Source organism: Rana temporaria, chromosome 7, assembly GCF_905171775.1.
Source record: "Rana temporaria chromosome 7, aRanTem1.1, whole genome shotgun sequence".
NCBI lineage: Eukaryota > Metazoa > Chordata > Amphibia > Anura > Ranidae > Rana > Rana temporaria.
The window spans coordinates 36,416,354-36,434,719 of record NC_053495.1 but is presented as its reverse complement, the minus strand read 5'-3'; the positions used below and the strand labels follow the sequence as shown (position 1 = coordinate 36,434,719).

The 18,366-nt window shown below is 44.3% G+C and overlaps 1 protein-coding gene across 1 annotated transcript in view; it reads left to right on the top strand.

The window, feature by feature from the left end:
• Positions 1–2,862: 2,862 nt before the first annotated feature.
• Positions 2,863–18,366, top strand: part of TMF1 (TATA element modulatory factor 1) — a 54,454-nt gene continuing 38,950 nt past the window's right edge. Inside the window, exons 1-2 of the mRNA XM_040359202.1 lie at positions 2,863–3,111; positions 5,861–7,062. Of these exons, the coding sequence (XP_040215136.1) occupies positions 2,970–3,111; positions 5,861–7,062 (1,344 nt within the window). The 5' untranslated portion in view covers positions 2,863–2,969. The remainder of the gene's footprint in view (positions 3,112–5,860; positions 7,063–18,366) is intronic.

Genomic DNA, 18,366 nt, shown 5'->3' with positions numbered 1-18,366 from the left:
CGGTCACCAGATCTCAATCTAATAGAGAACATAGTTGCCAACAGTCCCAATCTGCCCGGGACAGTCACAGAAATCAGACCGATGTCCCGGTCTGAGCCTGGCATTGTAATGGGCAGGGGCGAACTTGGCCGGGGGGGTCCGATCCCCCATAAAAAGATGGCACCGCTCCGTCATCACCTGATTGTCATACAGACCAACCCACATTGGCTGGGTGTCGGGAGATTATGGATGATGTAAAAAGGGAGGACAAACTGCAGCTATTGGCTTTTTCTTTCTTTCCTTCTTTTGTCTTTACTTCTGTCTCCCTCCATCCCTCTTTCTTTCCTTCCTTCTGTCTCTTTTTTTTTCTTTATCCCTACACCCCTCTTTCTTTCCTTCCTTCCCTTTCTTTCTCTCTCCCTAAATCCCTCTTTCTTCTCTCTCTCTCTCTCTCTCTCTCTCCCTTTCCCTCTATCTTTCTTGCCTTTTCTTTTCATTTCTCTCCCTCCACCCTTCTTTCTTTCCTTCCTTCTTTCTTTCTCTCTCCATCCCTCTTTCTTTCCTTCCTTCTCTTTCTTTCTTTCTCTCTCCATCCCTCTTCCTTTACTTCCTTTCTTTCTCTCTCCATCCCTCTTTCTTTCGTTCCTTCTCTTTCTTTCTTTCTTTCTCCATCCCCCTTTCTTTCGTTCCTTCTCTTTCTTTCTCTCTCCATCCCTCTTTCTTTCCTTCCTTCTCTCTATTTCTCTCTCTCTCCATCCCTCTTTTTTTCCATCCTTCTCTATCTTCCTCTCTCCATCCCTCCTTTCTTCCTCCTCCCTCTCTCTTTCTCCCTCCATCCTACCTTCTCCCTCCATCCCTGTTTCTTTAATTTCTTCTCTCTTTCCTTCTCTTTTTCTGTCTCCCTCCATCACTCTTTCTTTACTTCCATCTCTTTTTCTTTCTCTCTCCCTTCATCACTCTTTCATTCTTTCTTTCCTTCTCTCCCTCCATCCCTCTTTCTTTCCTTCCTTTTCTTTCTTTCTCTCTCCCTTAATCCCTCTTTGTTTCTTTCCTTCTCGCTCTCCATCCCTCTTTCCCCCTTTATTTCTTACTTTCTGTCTCTCCCCCTCCCATTTTCTCTTTCCCTGTATATTACCACATTCTCCACTATGTATGTCATCTCAAACTCTATTTAATCACAGCCATTTAAAGCGGGGGTTCACCCTTAGAGGGCACTTTTCCCCCTTAGATTCCTGCTCGTTATTACTAGGGGAATCGGCTATTTATTTTAAAATATGTGCAGTACTTACCCGTTTACAAGACGCATCCTCTCCGTCGCTTCCGGGTATGGGCTGCGGGAATGGGCGTTCCTTCTTGATTGACAGGTTTCCGAGAGGCTTCCGACGGTCGCATCCATCGCGTCACGATTTTCCGAAAGAAGCCGAACGTCGGTGCGCAGGCGCAGTATAGAGCCGCACCGACGTTCGGCTTCTTTCGGCTACGAGTGACGCGATGGATGCGACCGTCGGAAGCCTCTCGGAAGAATGTCAATCAAGAAGGAACGCCCGCTCCCGAAGACCCATACCCGGAAGCGACGGAAGAAGATGCAGCTCGAAAACGGGTAAGTACTGCACATATTTTAATATAAATAGCCGATTCCCCTAGACCGAACGAGCAGGAAGCTAAGGGGAGATTTTTTTTTTTTTTTTAAATGGGTGAACTCCCGCTTTAAGTCACACCCAATATTTAGCGTAACTTAAAGTGGAGGTTCACCCAGAAATGACAATTTTTAACATTAGATTGATGCTCATTTTGTCAAGGGGAATCGGGTGTTTTTTTTTACAATCGAAGACGTACTTACCGTTTTAGAGATACATCTTCTCCGTCGCTTCCGGGTATGGGCTGCTGGACTGGGCGTTCCTTCTTGATTGACAGTCTTCCGACGGTCGCATCTATCGCGTCACGATTTTCCGAAAGTAGCCGAACGTCGGTGCGCAGGCGTCGTATAGAGCCGCACCGACGTTCGGCTTCTTTCGGCTACTCGTGACGTGATAGATGCGACCGTCGGAAGCCTGTTGGAAGAATGTCAATCAAGAAGGAACGCCCAGTCCCAAAGACCCATACCCGGAAGCGGCGGAGAAGATCGCTCTCTAAAACGGTAAGTACTGCTTCGATTTAAAAAAAAACTACCCGATTCCCCTAGACAAAATGAGCATGAATCTAATCTTAAATTTTTTTTTTAGGGTGAACTCCTGCTTTAAACTATGCCCATTTTTCGCAGTGACGTGAGCATACCTCCAAACATTTGAGATGGCAATGAGGGACACCTACTAGCAAATGTATGTAGGCGTTGGACACACCCCCTGCCACACCCCTTAAAGTTCCTTAAAGTAGAATTAACAAAAAAAAGGATAATTCAATCCACAAGGGATTTTTTTTTTTTTTTTTACCACTACTATTTCTTTATTTTGGCTTTTAAACTTTACAAATGCAGCAATTTAGAAGGTTTAGCACTGGGAAACACTTTTTGAAAGATAAAAAGTGCATTTTATATACATCTATATAGATCAGACCAAAATGAGGGGCAAAGAGGGTCATTGATCCAAATCAGGGACAGTTGGGAGCTATGGTCGTGAGTGGTTTATTATGTAACAGTCAACAACTCTGATAAAATCCCAAATGTACATGAGTAATGTTTTGGTTGTATTATTATACTGGCATGGGGGACATTTCCACTCTATATCTGATGTTCTCTGACTGGGAAGCTCTACAAGTGGCGGTTGGAGGAAAGAATTCTTTTCCAGGCTGTGGAATCCTGCCTGACAGACACTGACAGGTCACATGTTTGTCCCCACCTCCTGCAATCACGTGAGCCGCCGTCGGGAAGGCAGCCAGTGTCGCCGTGTGATGACGTCAAGGTCGGGATTTGTTTACTGCTACGTGTTCGGGAAGTGGAGGCGACTGGGCTCCCGGGGAGAGGAGGGGGTTGCGGCGGAGGCCAGACCGGCACCATGAGCTGGTTTAACGCCTCTCAGCTCTCCAGCTTCGCCAAGCAGGCGTTGTCCCAGGCGCAGAAGTCCATAGACCGGGTGCTGGACATCAAGGAGGATGAGACTGCCTGGGCTGACTCCATTATCACCCCCTTCCAGGACGGTAAGGGAATCCCCCCCACCTCACACACTGTTACCATGACACCCACAGCTGTCACTCCTCCCCCAATGTGGGGTCCATAATATTCTGCTTACATCAGATCTTCACCCTCAATGTTGGACTTCCCTGCCTCTTCCTGCTGACATTCTGCTGCAGTTCTTCCCCAGGAGAGAATTTCTCCCCACCCCCTGTGTGTGCACAGATGTGTCACAGGACTCAGGTACTGCGCATGCACAGCGTTTCCCATGCATGTGCAAAGCCTGCAACAAGGGGAGTCTGAAACCTTTCTTGTATTTGTGTGGGAAATCACAGGTACATGCACAAGATGTATCCCCGTGCTCTGCTAGGACTAATGATGGGCTTAGGTGTGTTCAAATCATACCCGCCTAGGAAGCCGTCACTGCACACCACCAATCATAGAAAGCCTGTGCAGCTGCAGGCTGAGAAATGCCTCACTGCCTATGATTTGGCGGTGTGCAATGATGGCTACCTGGCAGGTACGATCCGAACACACCTGAACCCATCATTTACTGGGACCCGAAGTCCAAATGAAGCTCATGGGTGCATTTGCGCACGTGACATAGTGGTGGTGCCGGGGGGGGGGGGACGACAATGTTCACATCCAGCAAACTTTTTCTTAAAGGGGTTGTAAAGGTTCAGATTCTATTTTTTTTTTTAAAACAAACATGTCATACTTGCCTCCACTGTGCAATTTCATTTTGCGCAGAGTGGCCCCCGATCGTCCTCTTCTGGGGTCCCACGGCGGCTGTCTCGGCTACTCCTGCAATAGCTAACCCCCTGGGGAAGCTCTCTCCCGAGGGGGTTACCATGTGGGCGTGCTCCCGTCTCATACACTTTACGTCCATAGACACGTCTCAGTCCCACCCCCCGGCGCCCGCGTCATTGGATTTGATTGACAGCAGCGGGAGCCAATGGCTGCGCTGCTGTCAATCGATCCAATCAATGCCGAGACTCCGTGGAGAAGAGGACACCGGGGACGAGAAGGTAAATGGGCTCAGGAAAGTAAAACTGGGGGGGGGGCCGTCATTGCCAGGTGTTTTTTCACCTTAATGCATACGATGAAAACACAAACCTTTACAACCTCTTTAAGGCTGGGTTCACACTAGAGCACGGCTCAACGCAGGTGATCCAGTGTGTCTCCATTCACCAGTTCAGGTCTGATTTCAGGCCACATTTTTGGCTGAATTCGGACTTGAAACGGACCAAAAGATGCTCCAGAGGTGTGTGAACTGGCTCCATAGAGAGCCAGTCACAATCTCCTGCTATGCGAGTTGGATGCGGAGAAAGCTGCATCCAATTCACAATAGTGTGAACCCAGCCTTAATCATATTCTCCAGTTAACTGGCAGGTTTCAGCTGGTGTTCCCTACCCCGTTCACACCTTGTGAAAATTTCAGAACAAAATACCACCATGGAACTGGTTATTAAAGTGAACTAGTTACTGTTAGCCTCAAGCAACTATTCTAAAGTTGGCAGGGGGGGTAATAACCTTCTTCCTTTTTCTTTCTTTCATCTGTGCCCCCTTCGTGAGATTTCCCCTCACTTCCTGTCCCATAGACAAAACAGAAAGTGAGAGTAAATTCCTCCAAAGTGAGGGAATCCTGAGGTGTCAAATAGAGTGAACCTCCCTAACGGAGCCACAGAAAGCAGTGAAGACATGACAAAATAAAATGTATTAAATCCAAAAGCAAACAAATAATTTATTGCAGCTTGCCTATTCTTAGATGTGTTGGCTGCATTCATTTTCTTTAAGTTTTCCTTCCTTTTATATGTGCTGCTGCCTTTCTCTTTACCTGTCTCTGCCTCTGTGTACAGATGAAAAAGGGACATACATTGATCCCTATCAGATAGAGGGTGTCAGTGGATGAACACCTGCTGACACCCAATCTCATCAGTGTCCGCAATCCTCCGATTCTGCAGATGAAGGAAAATCCTATTTTTCCATCCGTCTGCGGGTCGTATAGGGTGAACGCGGACAGACGGTCCGTGTTCATCCGATCCCCCCCATAGGGGAGAGCAGAGATCTGACAGGGCGGTCCCTGCACTGTGTGCAAGGACCACCTTGTCATCTGTTGGCTCAGCCGGGATCAGCAGAATGATCCCCCGATGAGCAAGCAGAGGTTCACGGGGTGGATCATCACGGATCTGTCCCGTGTGAAAGGGCCCGAAGAGGGGGGCTGGATGTTTGTAAACACAGCCATTGTGTACACTTATGGTCAATGTGATTGGTTTGCAGCTATAAAAAGGAACAGAGTCACTCTGATAGGCTCTGTGCATTTTGTGTGTGGTCTGTGCTGCACAATGCATTCACAGACATGGGGAGTACTCCTGGTGTGCATTCCCTCTGTAGACATGGAGGATTTTAAACATCCTGTAGAGTATTAGGCTTCCTGACAAGCTGTTTTACTACAATGGTCGGTCAGGAGGTGTTTAATAATGCAAACAATTGATATATATATATATATATATATATATATATATATATATATATATATATATATATATATATATATATATATATATATATATATATATAATTTTTAGAGGCTTTGCATTTTAAAGCTAGATCAAAGTGTCGGTATACATTCCACAAGGTAGAGTTTGCATAATAAAGAAGTAAAATAAAGCTTGCACATATATTTGTAATTTTTTTTACAGTGAAAGTGCATCACACAAAACAGTCACGCTCTGTTTAGGAGGTATTAACACTTGTTTATTTTTTTTATTCTCAGGCACCAGTTCGCTTAAGGGGAGCTGGGAGAATTCCAACTGGGGAGCAAATTTAGAAGAGACCCAAACGCAAGTAGTTCTGTCACCGACGGCCATAACCAAACCGGTCAGACGAACTGTAGTGGATGAATCTGAGAATTTTTTCGGTGCCTTTCTCTCCTCATCAGAGGTTAGCCCTGGTACAGTTAGTTCTGTGGTATCCAAGCCCCCCACCAAGTCTCAAAGACCAAAAGAAGAAGTAAAAGAGACATCGCCCAATCCTGTACTCCAAGTCAGGCAGGAAAATGCTGATGATAATGAAGAGACATCGCAACAGACAAGCCCAGCCCAAAGTCTGACGGAAATTGACTTGTCTGGAGACAGTGGAGAGGACTTGATACTGGTGGAGCCGGAGGACTTTTTAGAGGAGAAATGTGATCCTACAGAAACCAACCAGGACTCTGATGGGAATTCTGAAATTCTTAAAGACCATTCGGAGCCCGAAGCAGAGGAGGAACCTAATGATTCAGTGGCTCCACCAGAAACCAAGGACAATGCATTGGATCTAAAAGACCAAAAAATTGAGGATAGGCAAAGCAACACCCCATCTCCTCCCGTTAGCAACTTTTCCTCTGGCACCTCAACAACTAGTGATATAGAGGTATTGGACCATGAAAGTGTGATCAGCGAGAGCTCTGTCAGCTCCAGGCAGGAGGTGGGTGATGCCAAGGGTGATGCCAACCTCAACTTAATGCAGAATTCTTTCCAGCTCTTATCTCCCTCCGTGGAATACGGTCGTTTGGATGAGTTTCAGAAACTCACAGAGAGTTGCTCTTCCTCCGACGCCTTTGAAAGGATAGACTCTTTCAGCGTGCAATCGCTAGACAGTCGCAGCATCAGCGAAATCAACTCCGATGACGAGCTGCCAGGCAGAGGGTGTACGCTGGTCGCCATGGCAGTTAGCTCTTCCCCATCAAGCATGGATGTTACTGACTCCACTGAAGGCAAAACCGATGAGGAAGGTAATGAAACACTGCTTATGCACTCTAGTGACGATATAGAGATGGAAGAGAGTGGAAGAAGTGCAACTCCTGTGAACTCAGAACAGCCGGATCTCCTGGTCACCGCACTCCAGACACAGGAGATGGAGGAGGAAGTGTCAACTGAGCTGCAAGAGGATAGCAGCCAGCCAAAGGTTGATTACACTTTGGAGGATATGCAAAAGGTAATAAAGAATTGGTTATCAGTGAACTGTACTGTTTGCTTAGATTAATCTTTGAATGTCGGCTAATAAGAATACATTTTTTTTTTTTTTTTAAAGTGACCCTGTTGCTTAAAAAAAAAAGATGCTCCTGTAAAAGATGACACTTCTAACAGCATCTATTTGTACAATATTTTGTGGTATTTTGTGTAAAGTCACCCAAAGGATCGTCGCATATGACACATCAATGCATTGGATGCTTGTGTCTTCTGCTGTGCTCTGTGGTTCCTCCCACTATCCTGGGGTGACAACAGGCTGGCAGGAGGAACTGAGGAACATAGAAGCTTAATCTTAAAGTCAGGCAGTATCTTCACATATAACGCACTTCGATGCCCCTGTCCCCCACTGCATCCTGTAGGTATCCTACCAGCCCTACATAACTACAGGTCATAGGAGCCATAGAGAGGAGTCACAGAATGCTGTGGGAAGTGCAGGTGAGGTGTCAAATGTGAAGATCCTATGGGCAGTTTTGCACAGCAATGGAGGAAAGAATTCTAACTCTGGAGATACACTGGTAGGTTTTCAGACAAAAGTTTGTACACAATTTCTCGTCGATGCATTTGATAATGGCAATAGAGACTTGCCAAATGTCGTACTTCAAATTCTTTGTTTGATTTTCATTTGCGAAATGCGTAAAAGCACACACACTGTTGCAAACTGTTCAGAAAACAAATGTCAGTTTGACCCTATATATATATATATATATATATATATATATATATATATATATATATATATATATATATATATACTAAATTCTACATTCTACTAGTGTTCGGCTTGTTTAAGAGCAAGCAAGGGAATAGTTGAGTGTGAAGCATCTTCTACAGGAGCATTTTTTTTTTCTTAGTGACAGGGTCTCTTAAAAGTGACTTTTACAAAGAATGAAGTGAATGAAAGCCCAACTTTTTTAACTTCGTTATGGACGGAGTGATGAAGGGTTAGAACTTGAAAATGATAGAAGACCGCCACATGTGATCCCTGATGCTTTCAGAAGGCTGCATGGCAGAAGCTTATTTTGGTGTATTTAATTTACATTTAATTTAAAATGAATGAACTGTAATGCATCTCAACACCTGAAGGTCCTGCTGTATTTTGTACCCACACACAGAAGCGAAAGTGAAAGAAAAATAAGCCCCATCATTTGTGACCTTGACTCATCATTGAAGTCTGTGACTACAAAAATAACCGGCAGCATTGGTGCGGCAGTGTGTCGGCAGCATTGGTGCCAGCGGCCGCAATGATAACCGCAGGGCCGCCATCAGGGGGGTACAGGCAGTACACCTGTAAGGGGCCCGGAGGTCTCCAGGGGCCCGGGTGGTAACCCCCTTTAAAAATTATATATATATATATATATAATTTATTTATTAAAGGGCTCAGAGGTCCCCAGGGCCCCATGTGGCAAACCCCCCCTTTTTTTTTTATAAATGTTTATTTTATTTTTTTTGTTTATGTATTTTTTTTTAGACCCCCAGGGCCCCAGATGGCAACCTTCCCTTTTTAAAAAATAAAAAAATAAACATATATTTTTTTTATATGTTTTTTTATTAAAGGGCCCTGGTTGGCTACCCCCCTTTATTCTTTTTTTGTAAAGGGCACCCCCCACTTCTCAATTCGCGGCAGCCCCCCCCCCGCTTCTCAATTTCAGGCGGCAGCAACCCCCCCCCCCCGGGTTCTCTGCTCCAGGGGGCCCATGTCTGAAGCTGTGTAAGGGGCCCCATCATTCCTGATGGCGGCCCTGGATAACCGCCAGCATTGGTGCCAGCGGCCGCAATGATAACCGCCAGCATTGGTGCCAGCAAAAATCAACCCTGACATTGGTGTCCATGGCTGGAATAAGCCCCAGCATTGGTGACAGTGACTCCAATAATAAAAGGTGGCAGACCCTGCCCAGGATTTGGCAGGCCGCACAGAGTGCTGGTGGGCAGCATGTGGTTCACGGGACATGTGTTGGTCATCAAGGGGCTCAAATCTCTATCTGGTTTTATTTACTGTCCCCTTTGGGTAGATTTCCACTTATCTCTTACAAATTGCAACAAAAACATATTTTCAGTAAAATGTACAAGGATTAGAACCTGTTAGGTTATTAGTACAACCTGTGTCTTCCTGTGTCTAAGGCAACTGCTTATTGCAACTTATTTCTTGCAAACTTTATGGGATGTAAAGAAAGGACCCCTTTTTAGCACGTGTATGTAGGCAGAAAATTATTGCTTAAACCCACAATTTTATTTCTACACCTCTTCTGTCACAGAGAAAGGAAGTGAACTGATATCTCCTTCATGGGGTCACAAATGACAAAAACGTGAAGAAGCAGAAAGGGGATACCTGGTTCAGTGTCGGCTCTTTACGTTGACAATTCCCCTGGCTTGGTGAAATTTGCTTTCACTTCCTGTTGTGTCTCCGGGACAAGTGAAGGCGCCTTTTTTATTTCTTAGTAGGAAGAGGTAAAAAAAACAAAAACCCACCAGATTATTTACTTCTTTTAGGTTATTGCTGTGTTGTACACTGACCTTGATAAACAAGAACTTCAGTCAATTTAAACAAATTGGTACACTGTGTATGACATAGGAAATAATTGATATGTACCCGCAAACAATGGAACAAATGCTGTGAATGCCAAATTGATTTGTGTCTTGGCTGGCATTGCTGTGTGGCTCAATTGTTATTTTGGAGCTGTCTGAACCCTCCCCTGGAATGTGATATATCTGGTTTCCCACATTTTCACATACAAATGTCGATTGCAAAGTTTTCTGCATGGCAATCACAGCAGTGAATTTATTAAAGTAGATGAAAACTGCCATGAAGGTTGGAGCACCGAATGGAAATTTTGGTGCCAAAACTGAAAGTTCAGGAAGCACTTGGCCGAAATCGAAAATTACAGTTGTTAAAAAATTCTATATACACTATATTGCAAAAAGTATTGGGACACCATGCATATTAACTTTAATGGCATCCCAGTCTTAGTTGGCCCACCTTTTGCAGCTATAACAGCTTAAACTCTTCTAGGAAGGCTGTCCACAAGGTTTAGGTGGAGGAACTTGACTGGCTTGCACAGAGTCCTGATAAAACACCTTTGGGATGAATTAGCGGGGACTGCGAGCCAAGCCTTCTCGTCCGACATCAGTGCCTGACCTCACAAATGTGCTTCTGGAAGAATGGTCAAATATTCACATAGACACACTCCTAAACCTTGTGGACAGCCTTCCAAGAAGAGTTGAAACTGTTATAGCTGCATAGGGTGGGCCAACTTTATATTGAACCCTACGGACTAAGACTGGGATGCCATTAAAGTTCATGTGCGTGTAAAAGCAGGTGTCACAATATTTTTGGTTAGTGTATTTTTTATATATAATTGTATTGTATTCGACTTTTTTATTAATTTTCGTGAATTTAAATTAATATGAATAGAGGTAGACCGATATGGGATTGTATATGGAAGGGCTCCCCCGTGGGGTTTTTAGGCAGCAAAAAAGTAAAAATATATGCAACAAAATGACAATTGTGTATAAAAGTAGAAGGGTATTTAATGAGTAGAAAATGTAAAACAATGAACTCTGGTATGATTTACAATAGGAAACGTATACACAAGGAATATTGCATCAAATTACAAGACCGTAATTAGCATGAATGGCTAATGTTGGAGTCAAGTGATAACTTGACTCCAATAATAAGCATAACAGTAAAGCACATGGTAAATAGCACTTTTTACCATGTGTTTTACTGTTATGCTTATTTTTTATTACAGCTGTTGCATCATACTTTTTCTCCGAAGAAGACCCTTACAGGGGTTGAAACGCGTCAGAAATCACTTGACTCCAACATTAGCCATTCATGCTAAATTACTGTCTTGTAATTTGATGCAATATTCCTTGTGTATACGTTTCCTATTGTAAATCATACCAGAGTTCTTTGTTTTACATTTTCTACTCATTAAATACCCTTCTACTTTTATACACAATTGTCATTTTGTTGCATATATTTTTACTTTTTTGCTGCCTAAAAACCCCACGGGGGAGCCCTTCCATATACAACTTTTACAGGGGTGAGCAGCACTTTACCTACCCCCATGGTGTCCTTTCTCTATTCATACGACCGATATGGGATTTTCTCTCGCCGATGCCGATATTTAGAAATTGTGGCGACCGATATGATGCAGATTTTTGTGGCCGATATTTTAGGCCAATTTAAAAAAAAAAAACCCTCACCCACTCCACTCCTCTAGCACACACTTGATGTCCTCAGTACAGATGGCACTGGCAGGTGGCACTGGTTTGGAACTGATATATGGCACTGGTTTGGAACTGACAGATGGCATTGGCAGGTGGCACTGGTTTGGAACTGATATATGGCACTGGTTTGGAACTGACAGATGGCATTGGCAGGTGGCACTGGTTTGGAACTGACAGATGGCACTATTGGCAGTAGCAGGTGGCACTGGTTTGGAACTGACAGATGACACTAGTTTGGGACAGATGGCACTGGCAATTGGAACTGGTTGGCACTGGCAGGTGGCACTGATTGGCGGTAGCACTGGCGGGTGGCACTAAGCAGAGTGTAACTGTGTGAAACTAACAGAGGAGAGAGGAGCTGTCGGCTCGATGTCAGGGGTGGGCAGGACCCAGCAGCTAAATTACACCAGCCAATGATTGGGCTGCTTTAGAAAGGGGGCGGGCCACATACACGTAGTGGCCCGCCCAGATACCATCCCATTGGCTGGTGTAATATAGCTGCTGGGTCCCTCCAACCCCTGACATCGAGTTGACATTCTCTCCTCTCCTCTCCGTTACTTGTCAGTTGGAGAAGGGAGGAGGAACGACAGTCAGTGTAAAACATCGGCCTAATTTTGATAATAATCGGCTGATGCCGATTTATCAAATATGGCCGATATATCGGTCTAGCTCTAAATATGAATTTATGGTCGACCATTATCGTCACTTTTGGCTCAAGAAAAATGCATCCCTTTAAATCCTTTGTGTGTCTTCATACTGGTCCTTTGTGGTGTTAAATCTTGCTTGCTGCATCTTTGCTCAGTTAAAAAAAACTGCACCAAAAACGCACCTCCCCATTGAAATGCATTGAAAACGCAGCAAGAACGCATCAACGCACCCGTGTTACATTTTTTATGTGGTTTTTGAGTCACATGACTAATGAAAAACACACCATAAGCACAGTCAAACCGTGTGCGTTTTCTGCACCGTTATACCTTTTTCTCTATCGGCAAAATGCCAATAACGCCATTTTCGGACGATATGTTTTGGTACGTCTCTAATAAAGGTCTCTGATGTCAACACGGAGCGTCACTTCCGCGACCATATGTGACGGCTCCGGTAGCCCTGAACGCTGCACTCCCTGCCAGCTCGATGCACCGCCCGCCGCTCCCCTCACAGATATCGGCTAAGGCATCGGGAGCATTTGTGCGAGTATTGGTCCTGATACCGATACTAGTATCGTTATCGGGACAACCCTAGTAAAAAGGCTCGATTTTAAATCCACTTGATCAACTTAAATCATCATTTTTTAAAGAGCAACTCTCGTCATCTCTGTCCTGCAGCAGCTCCTCATCTGACCCTCTGTTGACTTACCGACAGTCTCATTCACTTTAATGGGACGGCTGGTGATGCGGCAGTGACACAAGGGGAGGGACGTGGCAGCAGCAGGTGAGTGGATTCCCGCTAACAGGTGCTGCCATGATGGGTCTGAAATGACAGGTGCTCTTTAAATGTAAAGACTCATACAGTTTGAAGTGTACATAGGTTTACAAAACAATGAGATAAAGGAATATTCCTGAACTTTGTTTTTATCTCATGTTTACTGTGAAATTGTGTGAATGCATCAAAATAAAAGATCTTTCTTTCTTCTTTTTTTTTTTTATCGATTTTTAGCCACCGTGTTTTACGTCAACTTTTTAAGGAAATTGTTGACCTAAATAGGAGAGTTGCTATCTGAAAAATGCTAGTTCCCCAGTTGTCGTGCAGATTCAATCGCTCCAAGCTGATTTCCATGTTTTCTGTCACTTTAAAGCGGGAGTTCACCCAATGATCTTTTTTTTTTCTTTTTCCCCTAGATTGATGCTCGTTTTGTCTAGGGGAATCGGCTAGTTGTTTTAAAATATGAGCTGTACTTACCGTTTTCGAGATGCATCTTCTCCGTCGCTTCCGGGTATGGGTCTTCGGGAGCGGGCGTTCCTTCTTGATTGACAGTCTTCCGAGAGGCTTCCGACGGTCGCATCCATCGCGTCACTCGTAGCCGAAAGAAGCCGAACGTCGGTGCGGCTCTATACTGCGCCTGCGCACCGACGTTCGGCTTCTTTCGGAAAATCGTGACGCGATGGATGCGACCGTCGGAAGACTGTCAATCAAATTAGGAACGCCCAGTCCCGCAGCCCATACCCGGAAGCGGCGGAGAAGATGCATCTTGTAAACGGTAAGTACAGCTCATATTTTAAAACAACTAGCCGATTCCCCTAGACAAAACGAGCATCCATCTAGGGGGATAAAGTGTTATGTACGGTGAACCCCCGCTTTAACTAGTTTGGGCCCAGTGGGCATGCTGTATAATCTGTATATAGTCTCAGCCACATACAGTATATAGCCTTGTGTTCCTGCAGTGAGACCACTTCCTATCTCACAAGTGGATCAAAACAGTCAGGCTGGGCACTACTCCAGCCATTCATAGGCAGGTTTACCTAACGATTTATAAATGTGTTTAGTGTTTGATTTTTGGCACCCCTGCCACACTGCATAAGCAGCTATCTGACTTCTGTGCAGTTTGGTCAGAAAACAATCCCCAGCTTGCTGGTTTGCCAGTGAAAGAGCAGAAACACACTGTCGCTGCTTTTGTCTCCAGTATTTGACTAACAGCACTGCAACAGAGTCTGATTTTTCTTTTAAGTAGTAATAAAATATCAGAAGTTTTTATCGTAAAAAATTAAGCGAAATTAAATATACGTGAACAGTAAACTATTCAAATTCCTACCCCAGCACTTGCAGTCTACAACTTTCAATGCTGCTGGCTCTTGCTCTCTGTGCTGTTCTCCAGAACATGTGGTCCTCAAAAGAAAAGTGTGGACAGTGCGGTCTCCAGTCAGTCTCTTAGTTTTGAGAAGGGAGGGGAAGAAGAGGAATGCCTTGCCATCCTGGGTTATGGGGCTGTGTTGTGCTATTGATGCACACGGTGTGGGGAGGCACAACTCTAGTCCCTGCATGCAAGGGTGGCTCTATAGGATGCTGCAAGAGAAAGGAAACCTGGGGAAGCCGTCATGGTACCAGCTCAACCAAGTGATGCACTGAAATTTCAGCATCTGAAAATGGGGTTTTCAGTGTTGTGCCATTAATGGCTGTGTGTTGTCATTTTGAAGGAACAGCAAATTTACACTGTTATACAAGCTGAACTCTCACTACTTTACATTGTAGCAAAGTGTCATTTCTTCAGTGTTGTCACATGAAAAGATAGAAGAAAATATTTACAAAAATGTGATGGGTGTTCTCAGAGTGTGTGTGTATATGTGTGTGTGTGTGTGTGTGTGTGTGTGTGTGTGTGTGTGTGTGTATATATATATATATATAATATATATATATATATATATATATATACATTTCTGCCTTGTTTAGACAATACACCAATTGTTATTAGGCGTCGACTGCAAGGGTGGCCAGAAGAGGCCTAAGGGCTCTTTCACACGGAGCGGATCCGTAATTGATCCGCTCCGTTTGTCCGTCGGCTCAGCGGGGATTCCTCCGTAATCCCCGCTGAGCTGCCGGCGGACAGGGCGGTCCCCGCACACAGTGCAGAGACCGCCCTGTCTCTCCTCCGCTCTCCCCTATGGGGATTCGGATGAATACGGACCGTCTGTCCGTATACATCCGATCCGTTCCGCCAGACGGAAGAAAAATAGGGTTTTCTTCCGTCCGCAAAAGCGGATCTTTGCGGACGGTTGCAGACGTTAGCGGATGCTCCTCCGCCAACGTCTGCAATCCCATAGGGATACATTACAAGTTCGTAAACGGACTTGTAATCAACTGACCGTTTGTCCGTATGTGTGAAAGGGCCCTAAGGGCGTTGGAAGACTTCAGCTGTTCAGGATGAGGCAATTAAAGCCTCTATAAGTAATCCAGAGGATTACCACTGATTTTCTGCAGCCTGAGGCTTTGAGTGAAAGAGAGCAGTAGCTGAAAGTCTTCTGAGGAGGTGAGGTGGTTATCGATTTTTCTGTGTGATAAAAATCAAAAAGAGACTATTGTTTTTCTGCTGTACGATCAGCAGTGTATACCCAGCAGTAGGCTGTGCTAGACTCCATAGATAGGTTCCTGTGTGGTGAAGATAGACGCCCCAAGTGGCCAGAGTTTATTTTGTGTTTGATTTTGTTTATGCTGTTTGGATGCTTGCACTTGTTTCCAGCAAGATGGAAGAATAAACCAAAATCTTTGTTTTCAACCGTCTTCGACTGCCTGTCTGTATAAATTCAGTGTGTAGTGAACCCATCCAGGGGGTCACACACTCCGCTACCGAGCTAACCCCTTACAATAAGAAAATGTTAATTTTGGCGCACCGCTAATATATAATATATTTGTGTATATAATTTTCGTTTAAAATGAACCAATGCTTTGTCCAGCTAGGGCAAAGCAACGGATTCCCTTTAAAGTTTGCCCCACCAGCTTTTGCACAGCGACTTGTAGTGATATTATAGGGTTAAAGTGGAGCTCCATGGCAGTCACTCGGAAGTTTGATCCCCCTCCTCCTTTCCCGCCGCCGGGCTATTCACAAAGTGCAGCGTACTTTGCGCATGCGCAGTAGGGAACCGGCTGTGAAGCTGCAAGGCGTTTTCCCTCACACGAGATGGCAAGGGCAGCATCAGAGAGCCAATTGAAAAATCGGCTCGGGTGCTGACATTGTGGGATCCCTGGACAAGCAAGTGTCCTAATATTAAAAAGTCAGCAGCTACAGTATTTTTGGGGGGAGGGACTGGCGCTCCGCTTTAGGCTCCATACATACTGAAGATGATAAACTGCAGTTAATTGGCATTTTGGCTTTTTATTTTATTTTTTAAATTTATTTTTTAAGCCCATAAACTGAACTCTATGTTAGTCTATGTGCCAATGCACACCTGGGCATTTTTTAGTGTTAATGAGCTTTGGAGTTTATTGGCTTTTTTCTGAACGCCCGAAATTTGCTTTTGGCGGGAAAAAACGCTGAAAAACGCTCAAACGCCGGTGCCAGCGTTTTTTAATCCATTGAAAAAAAAAAGAAGCTACACTGAAAATTGCTGATTAAAGCTATTGCAAAAACGCAAAAAAAAAACGTTGAAAGGCTCCCTACAAAGCTATTGGCGTTTTTTTATAGCTTTTATCAGCTTCAGTGTGCATGGAGCCTAAACGTTGAAGGGCTCCCTGCAAAGCTACCGTTTTTTTTTTTTCAGTTTCAATGTTTTTATTGAAATTTTCACAAAGAAAAGAGAAATACAATCTTGAATACAGAAAACAGATACAGTATAGAAAGTAAGCAAAGTCCTGAGCCATCCAAACAATGAGTGGATTAAAGCGGGGGTTCATCCCCAAATTTTTTTTTTACATTATATTCAGCCGAGTTGTCAGAATGACAATCGGCTGTTTTTTTATTTTATCCCCGTACATACGTATGTACGGGGATAAAATAAAGAAAAATAGCCGATTGTCATTCTGACAACTCGTCTGAATGTAATGTTAAATTTTTTTTTTTTTTTGGGTGAACCCCCGCTTTAAGACATCTTCAGCCCTAAAAGAGGTAACCTCAAAGCTCGTTTGAATTTCCATACATGGGCGGGATCTAATACTGTGTGTCGGTTATAGACAGTTAGAGATAGAGCCTCCATACTTTAAAAAGCAACATCAGTCGTCCATATATAACTATGTATACATATAGATATTATAGACACACCAATTGACTACTTCACATATAAACAAGTAGAGGTAAATAGCTGTATAGTGAGTATACCCCACCACTCAGCTCCCTGAGATCAGAATACATTCTGTAGACGTACCGCGGCAAACGAGTCGTTTAACCTTCTTTTTTTTTTTTTTTACAAAACATTGATTAACATTGTTGTCTATGCCGAACGCCGCCTGAAAAAAAGGGTCCGGGACTTGTTTTGAGCTTCAGGCGTACGGCCTTTTTAGCGTTCGGCGTGGAGATGTGAACCATCTCCATAGACATCAATGTTAACTCACCCCTCCAGCGGCATGAGCGTCGGGCATAAATATGCCAAGGTGTGAATGCAGCCTAAGAGAAAAGTAAGAAAGTAGAGGAAGTAGAAAGGAGGAAAGTGACGCCGTGCTCCAATACCCACCAGCCCGAGACGGCTCTAATCGGGTAAAGATCTTGGATCTCTTGTCAGGTATTTCACCCAGGGGTCCCACACTTTCTTAAACATTTGCATTTTATCTTGTAATATTGCAGACATGCGTTGATTTAGCATAATCCAGGAAAGCTCATTCTTAAGTTGTGCAAATGGTAAAGCTGCCGTTTTCCAGGACTTTACAATAATAATCTTTGGTGATATAAATGATAAGAGACGTCTCTGAGATTTTGACGCCATCTCTACCGTACTACCCAGCAGAGCCTGTCTCGGGGATTTCACTAGATTGACCTGGGTGAGGGAGTAGATGGAATTGTGTACTCTAATCCAGTAATGCCGTACCTTTTGGGCACTGCCACCACACATGGTACATGGTTCCTTGCTGTCCGCATCCGTGGAAACACAGAGGGGATGCTGCCGGCACATATGTTGCCAGCCTGGCTGGAACCATATACCATTGCAAAAGGACTTTATAATTGGCTTCAATAATTGATGTATTTATTAACGACTTTGAGGCCCCTTGAGCTATGGTCTGCCATTCATCCAGTTCAATTGCTTCCCATTTTACCATATAAGCCAGTTTAACAGTGGAGTTAGTCAAGATAGTATTCATTTCAGAGATATGCCCTCGGATTTTATCGAAGCTCGAATTTTATCGAAGTTGGTGTTTTTTTTTTGTTTTTTGTTTTTAGCTTCAGTGTGCATGAAGCCCTATTGTTTTAAAAAACTAAACTAAACATGTTTTACTTGCCTGCTCTGTGCAGGGGTTTTTCACAGCCCCATCACTCTCCGGCCGAGACTCTCCCTTCTGATTGGCTGAGACACAGCAGCGGTGCCATTGGGGGGAGAGAGAGGGGATGGGGCCAGGCCGCAGCTCCATGTCTGAATGTAAATGCATGAATTTTAACCACGTAAGGGGTTGTAAAGGTAAATGTTTT